Source organism: Notothenia coriiceps, unplaced genomic scaffold, assembly GCF_000735185.1.
Source record: "Notothenia coriiceps isolate Sejong01 unplaced genomic scaffold, NC01 NC01_scaffold00026016, whole genome shotgun sequence".
In the NCBI taxonomy this organism is placed as follows: Eukaryota; Metazoa; Chordata; class Actinopteri; order Perciformes; family Nototheniidae; genus Notothenia; species Notothenia coriiceps.
The window spans coordinates 1-11,578 of NW_011358717.1; the positions used below are offsets into that span (position 1 = coordinate 1).

General features: G+C 39.4%; 1 protein-coding gene across 1 annotated transcript; it reads left to right on the top strand.

Annotated features, from left to right (window-relative positions):
• Positions 1-1,737: 1,737 nt before the first annotated feature.
• On the top strand, positions 1,738-11,023 carry swt1 (SWT1 RNA endoribonuclease homolog; the record flags this gene model as incomplete). Its single annotated transcript, XM_010783911.1, has 13 exons — positions 1,738-1,802; positions 2,016-2,089; positions 2,227-3,268; positions 3,409-3,538; positions 3,817-3,918; positions 4,406-4,597; positions 5,918-6,011; positions 6,390-6,601; positions 6,955-7,088; positions 7,382-7,520; positions 9,994-10,133; positions 10,426-10,577; positions 10,862-11,023. Coding segments are annotated over exons 3-13 (2,123 nt in total), but the record flags the coding sequence as incomplete, so codon positions are not given.
• Between the last annotated feature and the right edge of the window lie 555 nt (positions 11,024-11,578).

Sequence of the window (11,578 nt, forward strand, 5' to 3'; positions counted from 1 at the left end):
CTTCGATTCATTTTAAACAGACCGTTCAACAAAAGGATACCCAAAATCCAAATATTGGATTGTTCTTTCTTAGTAAGATCCCATTTTCATTATAATTGTGGTCTTACCTTGACTTGAAGATTAAGTCCATGCTCTCCTTCTGGACAACAATCTCTATTAGTTTTTTGTAAAAGTCCTCTTTATCTTCCTGTAGTTTCAAAAGTCTAGTTTGTTGTTTGTGTGTATCCGTCTCTGCGTAGAATAACAGTAGCAACAAGAACCTGTGGGCTCACGTGCGCCCCCTTCAGTGCGGCAGAGGTTATGGCTGCCTCTCCTGCTGCTTTTTTCATTGCCGTTATATGATGAGACCAGCGAGCCTAAATGTCATATATACGTTAAATAAATTATTTAGAGACTATGTAATAAATGTAATAAAGGGATCTACAAACATTACATTGGTGACCTACAGTGAGATGGTAACAGGCATGCGCTTAGTGCCCGCTTTCCAGCCAGTTTCTGTGGGGTGATACATTCTGAGGTGAGGCAGAGCTCATCTGTGCCTCCTCAGTAACTGGCTTGAGCGCGGGCACAAAATAAGTGCCCGCGCTAAATTAGTGCCCGTGCTCCAGCAAGTTACTGTGGGCTTACGAAAGGCAGAGCTCGTCCCTGCCTCACTTCTCATCGCTACCTGTAGTTGTAGCGGAGCTTGGCAAATTGGCTGATTTTGACTTTAAAAAGCGATTGGAATCATACATAAATCACACTTACATCATAGATCAGTGGAGACATTTTATTATTATTACTATTTAGTTTTTCTTTAGTTGTTTTTCCGTTACATTGGAGTATGACAGGGGAGGCTCCATGTATCAGCTGCTTGTGTGACAGTCAGACAGTGAATACTTTAGAGAGGCCGCTCTAAAGTATTAGCTAGCCCAGAGCTAACGGGAGAATAAACTCCAGTGGACGAGCAGCACTGCAGCGGTCGGTAAATGCCGCTGAAACACATTAATAAACAATGAACCACGGCACTCTGGAGAAAAGTATAAGCTTGGAGAAGTCGTTATCTTATTTAATCTGACTTCGTATGATTAAAAGCAACACGATCATCGACCCGACGCAGTCCCCCGTTGTTGTTGTTGTTGTTGTGAGCGCCGTTGGGGAGCAAATCAGCGATGTAAACGGTGACGTCATGACGCAGCAGCGACTGCACCAGTCGGGCTCTGTGCGGTGTGAACAGAGCGGGAGCAGAAAAGGGAAACCGGAGCTGAACCAGAAAAGCTCTAGCTCGGAGCTAGAAAGGGAAAAGCGCTGGTGTGAAAGCCGCATAAGACGCGTTGAACCCAATGTGAGCAAATTACTCTGAATGCTGCGACGCAGCACCTGAGATTACTTCCAAAAAGTTGTTCACGTTCTCAATGTTTTACGTTTAACGTTATATTCGTTCTGTACACTTCGGTACACACGTGTACCGAACCGAAGGGCCCTTACCAAAATTATTCGTGTACCGTTACACCCCTATTATTCACAGCTCAATACATAGATTGTAAGATTTAGGGGATATTTCCATTTTACTTTCTTAATCACACTTTAGAAAAAGTCTCATTCTGCATTAGTTAAAAATGGCTATTTCACATTTCCAGTTTTTTTATATTGAGAGCAAAAGAAGGAAGAACCTTATCGAAGATCAACATGTATTGTTGTATTAGGATGAAGCATAGTCACTAAAGAACTTTTACAAATCAATGTTTCACAGGAAAATGTCAAAAAAGGCAAAAAAAAGAAGGCGGAGGGGCTTGTCATTGTCAAGTGAAGAAGATGAGAAGGTAAGAAGGAATTCAACAGCCAATATGAAAAAAATCCTCTTACATTTCACAATATCACATAATGTGTAAAAATCATCATTTGGCTATTCCATCAAAAACATTCTGGAATAATTGAAAATAATAAAACAATTACCAAAATTGTAGCAGATTATTTTTGTTTTACCCATAACAAGCCATTTCCATATTTTAACAATATGTTTTCTTTTTTTTTAGGAATCCAAGAAACAAGATCTCACCAAGAATAACAAAAGTAGCAGGGGGAAGCCAGATTTAAAAAATCAGGAGAGGTATGATTCAGAATTTTTTATTTAAAAAAAAATATTACTATTGATATTATGTAGCCTATTAAACGCACGGTTCACTTGAATGAAGTATGTGTTAATTATATGCGACTGTGACATTTATTCTGTTCTTCTACATCAAGATTTGAAACAAAACCAGAAAAAAGTGCATTTCCTTCCGTTAAAGATGTTCCCCAAAGTACTCGCCAGATTAAAAAGCCTGTCTACAGGCTGGCAAAAACAAAAGAAAAAGACCAGGAATCTGTTAAAAAAGAAGAAGAAAGAACAAAAAAAAAACATGCCTCTCCACCAGACCTTGGGGGGAAATTCTCTAGTAAAGCAAAAAATGACATTTCACGGAAAGATAAAACTGTCAGTGGGAGTAAAACTGAGGAAGCAGGACCCTCAAAACACTTGCATACTTCAGGTGCAGTTCCTCAGGGGACAGAGAAGACATCTAAAGGCAGCTTGGATGAGAAGTCTTCCCAGGGGACCCCATCCAAATTAAAAAAGCACCTAATGAGTCCCAGTTTGGTTTGTGCTGAACAGAACGAACAGGGGAAGAATGAACTGAAGAAGTACAGAGCCAAGGAATCACAGAGGACTGAAAATGATAGCAAAACTGTCAAGACCAAGGAACCTAGCAATAATTCCTCCGTATCCAAGGATTCTGCGTGGGAGCAGAAGAGTGACGTCTTCAAGAAGATGTGCCAAAGGCATGAAGAAAACAAGGCCAAAAAGAGCATGTGGATAGAAGTTGAAACTCCCTTTGCCTCTACAACAACAAAGTCCTCCACTACCTCTACCTCTGTTAGTAGCTCAAAGGTGGTGAAAAAAGTCACATTGGGGTCACAAAAGCCATCATCTTCTCAGGAACAAGTATATGCAGCCCCACCATTTGTGCCTTTTAAATTTAAGATACCAAAAAAAGTTAGACCAACTCCAGTAGAAAGCACTGTTGAAAAGAAAGAAGCAAAAACTACAAAGAAAGGTCTTGAACCTGTGCCTGAGCTTCCAGAAACTGCAGCATCAAGCAGCAAATCGGGGGAGAAAACTGTTCAGCAAGCTCCCGTCTCTCCAGATGTTACACCTAGTGTTTCATCTGAAGGACAAGATGAAGGCCCACCTTTGGCAGAACAACTTCCAAATACGTTTCATACTGTCCCAGCGCCGTGGTATGACCAGGTAATAAGGAGGTTTTTTTTCCCGTACTACCTTTGTTTCATTCCGTCAGCTAGTTTATTGTAATACCATCAGTGTGTTATTAAAATGGCAGATAGAATGTTAGTTGTTTTGTTTATTTTTAAAAATGTGTTTTTCTGTAGATGCAAGTGGTCGAAGAGCTTCATCTTGCTCGCTCTCAGAAGAGATTGGAGGTGAATGTAATGCAAAGCTATGGGGATCTCACCTGTATGGACATAGACCCTCCAGAAGAGGGCGGTGCAGACACACACTGTGAGTTGTATTGATTAATAAGGAAATGCAAAAAATGTTGTACATATATTTTGCAATCATTTTAGGATTATAGAGTAACTGCACATAATATGGATCAGAATATAAGAATATAACATCACAAAGTCCTCACAACATTTCTGTTCCTTCAAAATAAAGAAAAATTCTGATACATAACTTCACAGTCGCTACACTTTTGCTCAAATTGTTTTGGTATGATTTGATTCCTTCGGAACTTTTGAACATGTCATTATTCATGAAATGTCATTTCCTTTTTGCAGGTAAACAACCTAACCAGCAATACCTCATCCTCGTCATGGACACCAACATTCTCCTCAGTCACCTGGATTATATCAAAAAGATCAGAATGAACGGCCTTGGAGGTGTTTATAATTGTTTTAATACTGGATTTTTCTTATAGAATAATTGATATATTTCATATGCTTTATATAATGATATAACATGCTATTATAAAAGTTATCGAGTAGGTTTCACTTACAAGTTTCCAGTTGTAAGCTAAAGATATTCCTCACCAGACGTTGAACTATTATCAAGCATCCTAACAAGATGTCCCAAAGCAAAATATGTTTGCATCTTCATTAGAAATAACCAATACATGTTTCTCAGTCCTCAACCTTCTACTTACATATCATCATTTTAAATAATAATGTCATTTGTTAGGGTTAATGAACATCACAGCATATCAATTGTGTTTTTCCACTGTGTATTAATACAGAACACAGTTTCCAAGAACGTATGAATTCCCATTTCCATTTTATTTGAGCTTGCTTCTGTTCATAATGAAATGCACATTTGTTATGACATCTGATTAATCACTGGTTCCCTTTTCTCCCCTTCATTCTCTCTTAGACCTGGGCTTCCCGATAGTCCTGATCCCCTGGGTGGTGCTTCAGGAGTTGGACTCCCTCAAACGAGGGAGGGGTCTGTCAGGGTCTGTGGCCCACCTCGCTACTCCTGCCATCTCGTACATTTACAACTGCTTAAAGAGCCGGGCACCTTTCCTGTGGGGGCAGTCTATGCAGCAGGCCAGCGAGAGCAACAGTGAGTGCTGATTTAAGGAAGATATGGGAATGATCAGTGCATTGAAAGTGGAATAAATGTATTACATACAAGTAGGTAGGGCTGCTCAATTAATCATATTTTAATCGCGATTACGATTATGGCTTGCAACGATTAAGAAAACAACGTAATCGAAATAAAACTATTATTCTTTTAATTATTATTATTACTTTATATTTATTATTTTTTTATATATTATTTTTTGGGTTTTTCTGTTGAATTATACTTAAAGTTCAGGGTAATCAATTGTTAAAAACATACTGTTCACATTTTTTTTCTCCAATAAATGGATGTTTTTAAAGTCAATGAATAATCGCATTTAATAATCGCAATTACAATTATTGACCCAAATAATCGAGATTATGATTTTTGCCATAATCGAGCAACCCTACAAGTAGGGACTGTACAAAGTCAGTGAAAGTTGTTATGTCTCCATAACCTGTTCATGAGCTCATTTCAGATGTATTATGAGTACTTTTGGATTTTATCTTAGAAAAAGCAGGCTAATATAAATGCCAGCATTGGTTACAAAATAATCATAACAGTGAGTGCAGGCAAAACAAAAGCACTTGAGTAAGAGCAGCACATTAGAATAATCTACAACTCCTTGTAGACTGTAAACATTTCTAAATAAACAAGTTCTGTTAGCGCCTGGTCGTTGATTTTTAATTAATTCATTGAGAAAACCAAAATCAATAAAATGCATTATTTTGTAGTTTTTGTTATCAATGATTTTAATGACTTTTGACTGAACATATGGTCTTTTATTTATAGCAATTCTCCACCTTAACGGTACATTATTAATTTACACACACAGCCGCAGAGCTGCCCGGCGTCCCGTCTACCACTAGGTGGCACTATCACGTAGCTTGTGTTCCAGAATTATTCATACGCTGTGAGATATACAGTCTATGGCTGTGAGCATCTCAAGGGCAGGTTTCACCCATGCATGAGGTCACCCACTTCTCAGCTGTATATATTATTGATCAGACATACATTTTTCAACGGTGGGATGAAATTCTCTTCGAAAAGGCATGGGATAAAGTAGATTTACCAGAAATATTGTTGACTATTGCTAAGAATTTAGGAGCTTATAAGCATTTAGTGCCTCTCTTGAAATGCACCTTGAATCTCCATCTTGTGTTCTTCATCTTTGAATCTTCCTCCTTGTCTTTATTTGAAAGAATACTCTTGTACACTGCTTTCAGTGTTGTGAATTAAACAATTCTCCCGTTAAAGACTGTCAGGTTTCTCTCTGTCTTCCTCGTCCTCTCTCTTCTTATTGTACCTCCTTGTCCCCAGATGGTCTGAATGCCGAGAATAATGATGATCGGGTGCTGCAGTGCTGCCTGCAATACCAGAGTCTGTACCCAGAGTGTGCTCAAATCCTATGCACGTGAGTTCCCCTTCCCCCGCCCTTTACTGCTGCTGCTGCAGAGTCTCTGTCCTCTGCAATAATGCACATGCATGTGACTGAGAGTGGGTCCAGCCAGATAGTTCCAGTTGGGCTGAAAGAAAGAGAGGGGCAGACAGAGTAACTGGTTAATGATGAATGTGCACATTGTATTGTTTCACCTTCTTTTTCCATCTTACCTATTTCTTTGAATGCCAATATTTAAAGACACAACATTAATAGAGAAAGGGGGCAGGCATTCATTTAGGCTGCTGTAAAATAGATGAGATTTAATGGTCTTATTGATGTTGTTTGTGATAACACTGCCATATAGACTTTCCTGGTAAAGAAAATACATGTGTTCCCCTTTTTCCTTTCTAGGAATGATAAGAACCTGTGCAGTAAGGCCCTCCTGAGTGGAGTGAAGGCCTTGTGCAAGATTGATCTGGAGGCAGAGGTTGGGAGATCCAAACATGGCTTTCACCCTCCGCAAAATGTCGGCCCTCAGGTCCCATCAGCAATGCAAAACAGGATCTACGCACCAGTCCAGCCACGCATGCAAAGGACAGTACTCCATACTGTAGAGGAGAACGGTGAGCCAGGGATGAATGTGCGCTTCTTGCAGAACAGGAATTACTTGCCATATTCTGTAATGTTGTAATAGTTCAAGCAAAACATCCATACATTCACTTGCTATGTCTTACCACTTTTTTCCATGCTTTGTTTGCCTCCATTCAGGCGACATATATTTAACAAACAAGTAATTAAATACAATAAAGAGTGAAATCCTCCCCATCACACAGTCAATGGACAGTTAGCATGTGCTCCTGTTCTTTGCTGCTGTACATACATGTATAATCTTGCTCAAGAATAAGTGCTGTCCTGCATTATGTTTTATTTCATACATTATCTCATATACAAACGTTATGTGTGCAATTGATAACAGATAACAAGCGAGGGGACGAGAGGCCAGTGTGGGACCCCAGCAGTGTTTCTGAACTAGAACAGTGTCTGCTCGACGTGCTGTCAGATGTGTTGGAGGTGGAGATGAAGGCCGCTTTCGAAGACATTTGGCTAGATGTAAGATTGCACTTAGAATTTCATTTGATCTTTTTAGCTTATATTTGTAATTAACGTGCATTTAAAACATCAAAATCTTATCTGAGGAGATCAAACATTTGTTTTTGGTTTAATCTTCGCATGACTTTGAAGTCATTAGATGTATGTGTTTTTGGAGGAAAATGATGAATCATATCTCCTCCTCAGGTCAGTCCTTGTGCTACATACGTGTCTGGATGTCATTTTGAACAATGCAATATTTTGTATTTTTTCATGTAGATAATTTTTATTGTGTTTTTTTTATTGTTTCACAGATAGTTTACATAAAACCTCCATGGACTCTTCTAGATGTTCTGAAATGTTTTAAAAAGCACTGGATTGCAGTCTTTGGGAACATTGTCCCACGGAGGAAACAGCAAACTGTTTCAACCCTCATCAACTTTTTCAATTCAGGTATGTAGGTAGAAGAAAGGGAGCAACTACATGTATTTCAGTTTTTCTCAACAGTATTTATAAAAACACATATATATATATATATTTTTTAAAATACATTTTACCCCAGTTAAATATCATCATTATTTTGGTTTTTGTTTGGAATCTCTGAATCTCTTAATTGAGAAATGAAACTAAAATACAAATAAAAATGAATATATTACTCAGTTTAGGAATGAGCATATAATCTGGTCTGATAAATCAATCCAGTTTTAGAATTTGATCTTATTTTAAGCTGCTTTGCCACGAACTGTGATTTAAAATATGGCTTACATAATGCTGAGTCACTCATCTCAAAATCTGTTAAAACAAATGTATTAAGCATTTTTCTCTGTTGCTAGTAAAAGGAAAGCTTGACAACGTCATACAAGGTAGCTGAAAACATCCTAGGAGCTGATTTTAATCTTCATTTAGAGGTTTGCAATGGAGTTCGGGAAAAATAAAAATATCTTAAGGTACACAAGCACAAACGTTCACATCTGCTGAAGCAACAAGGCAAAGCTCCCAGTGGTCTCTAAATGCAAAGATACCTCACTGTGTTAATGCACCGTGACAGTTTAGAGACTGTAAGCGTAGCCTTTTTTTTTTACTTCTCTGGACAGTGAGTTTAAATACTGAGTCATCCCCCAGGTAAAACGCTTACTCCACTGTTGTATGATGTGGTGTGCCCTGCACTGCGCTACAGCCCTACAGCCCTACAGAACTACATGCAGAATCAGGTCATCGGCTAAAACAGGACACTCAAATGTGTGTCAAACAGATGCTGAGCTGTCCACTGCAGCCCTGCTGTGTCTGGATCTCATTACTGGATCTAATAACATCACATGTAATCGCGTGTGTGTTTGTGTTTGTGTGTATCTAAATCTCCCCGTCCACCTGTTTGAGTTTGAACTGTGGCCCAATTATTTTTGAAGGCTTCCGAGAATGTTTTTATGGAAAACAATGGAGTTTTGCCCTTGCTCTCTGTATCCCTGGTACGCTGACATTATTCAGGATTTCTTGGTGTACCACGCAGCCTGGCTCTGTTCCAAGACTGTGACAGAAGGGCGAGGAGGAGGAGGAAAGGTGGAAGAAAGGAGCAGGGAGAGAGGGAGGGAGGGGTAAACCGTATGTGAGGCTAAGAACGAATGTCAGAGTGGAAAAGTACTGCATGTGGTTTTGTTTTGTTTTTGCTGTTCTCCCTTGAGCAGACTGTTAGTGTGTTTGTAGTCAGTCTTAAAGGTCCTATTATACTGTTTCTCCTCAATATATTATAGGTCTCAGATATATTCAAAACATGTCTCTGAAGTGTTTGGCTCCAAATACCAAACAGATCATTGTGGCGTCCCATAAACCCCTCTGTTTCAGCCCGGTTTCAAAAGGGCTGATTCTCTGTCTGGTACTTTAAATGAAAATAAGGAGCCACTCCCCACGCCGCTCTGAGAGATATTTGGTTAAAAAGGGGGGGAGGGGGGGTTACCTTGGTTAGTTATTGGCTAATGGTTACACAAGCCAAAAAACATTATGACATCATAAAGTGGCCAAGAAAAAGGTCATTTTCAGACAGGTTTTTATATAAATGGATCAGGACAAAAAGTGAGAGAACCTTTTTTCCTGAAACTTTCAGAAGCTCTTTACACAGTAAATGTTTATGTATAAAAGACATGAAAAAGTGGATTTTGCATAATAGGTGACCTTTAACACATCTTTTACAACCGCCTAAAAAGAGACAAAGCTTTATGGGTAGTTTTAAATTAGCTCAAAGGTATGTTAGGTTGGGGCTAGAGACCGGTGTCACCTATCATAGGGTCCAGTAGATTAAAATGACGCAGCCTGATTCCACTACAAAGTAATGGGTCGGGAAATCATTTAACATAAGTTGCACTACTATAGAAATGCTCAACCAACTTCTGGCTCTTTGTTTTGATAGTCATTCTGAATCTGTTATGTCCTTTCAAATATTCAGGAAAAGCAAAGTCTCATAGCATTTTGGATCACAGTTGGACAAACACACATGCTCACAGTAACCTTGACTTATAATAGAACATTCACAATTTCATAGATGATTAATCATGAAGATTAGACATTCTTCATGCAGAAATTGCATAACATCTTCTGTTGACAAAGCAAAACTTTTAAAGACATCACCTTGATTTAGAGAAACTGGAATGGAACATGTTCTACTATTTTATGATGTTTTTTAGAGCACACAATTAATCTAGGAACTAATCAGCACATGAATCAATGATAAAATCAATCAATAGTTGCAGCCCTGTTCTGTTTTTGTCCACAATGTTTCTTTGCCTGGCTCTTTTGTTTCCCACACACAGACACACAAAACTTGTGTGTCCCCTTTTGCCTAGGTGTATCTGTAGAAAAACGGCAACTGAATGCAAGTGTCCCTTTATTTGATGGTGCATATGTGCTCATATCTTCCTGTCCTGTGTCTGCTCAGGTGGCACATCGCACTGTAGAGATGCATCAGCACTCCTCCGAGATGCTAAGGAGCTTGTGAAAGCATTTGGGAAAAGGTCAAGACGCGTTTCCCCTGCCATCTCCAGAATGGACAACATTTTCAATAAGCGACAACCACAGGTAAACTAGGAGCTAATTTGGAGTTTAAATGTTCCTAATGCAATCACAGCTCAAACATATTCCACTTCTTATCTGTCCAAAGGGTGGGCCACTATTCTACGACTGCAATCTCTGAATTGTGTTTGATGTTGTGATGTTTTGGAAAGCACAGAAATACAAAAAAGATATGATACTGTGTTTTGTGTTTATACCATAGGCTTATACCTTATAGCATAAATATATTGTATATCATACGCAGGTTTTTACACACTGTTGGATTTGATAGCTTTATCATCTTTGTCTGTGTGTGCAGTGGGAATCTCCTGCCATCGATGTTGTCATGAATGAAGATGATGAGTATCATGATGATGAAGAAGAAGCGGAACAACCCACGCCTGCTCCTTTCTCGCACCAGGAAGTGTGGGCCCTGTTTGAACACCTCTGGTCTTATGTGTTTCAGATGAGGTGGGTGTAACAGGGATTAGGGATGCTTATACTGCAGAGAACATTTGAGGATTATTTGATTTCACAGATTTTCTTCCACAAAATGCCTTCATTTCGTTTAAGCAGCAAACACTTCATGTTATTTTCAAGTGTTGTTTTCTGCTGCAAGACGAATCATTCTGTACAGCGATCGATGCCTCGTGCAAAAAAAAGAAAAACACTTTAGAAGGTTTGTTTTGATAAAGCTATTGTTTTTTATTCCATTCAACTAACCCCTGAGGTCATTTTATTCTGTCATGTTTCAGCTGGGAAGTGTTCAAAGCTCTGGGCTTTGACCCTAACTCCATGCAGAGCGCTCAGCCGGGGGGGGGTCCTGCGCCACCACAGGACGCCGTGGACTGTCTGCACAATCTGTGCTGCATAGTCTCACAGCTGCTCCAGATCTTCAGCAGGTATCTCAGCCCACTGTTTTGTTTCATTCTCAATTCTCTTACAGCGTAGTTTCCTTTCAGTAGTGATTTTTGGTCTAAAAAGCTTGTAACACTGCACACCATTTGCCCAGTGAAGTTAGCAAATGGCTGGTGAACATAGTAAAGCATAAGCCGCCAAACAACACAAATTCCCTCAGGACAGAACCAAAAGAGATAAAGGAGGGAAGACTTTCATTCAACCATTGACCATAAACTCTTAATTAATGAACAATAATATTTGTTTTGTACTATTTGTCTCAAGTTCAGCATATTAATTCAGAAAGTGATGATATGTCAGTGACCCTCCTCTACTATTGTGTCATTCTGTTTTCATCGTCCCCACTCTTGTCCACCTTGCCTAAACCCTTTGGCTTAACCTGGTGTGTCTCACCTTTGTCTCGACAGCAAGTCCCTCTAAGAGGCCCCTTCAAACTGTCCTTCACCTGTCCTTAACCAGCCTCCACCTCCCTGGGTGTGTGTGTGTGTCTGTGTGTGTGTGTGCATGCGTGTGTGCATGTGTGTGTTATGCTCTCAGCCCTCAGGCCCTATTTG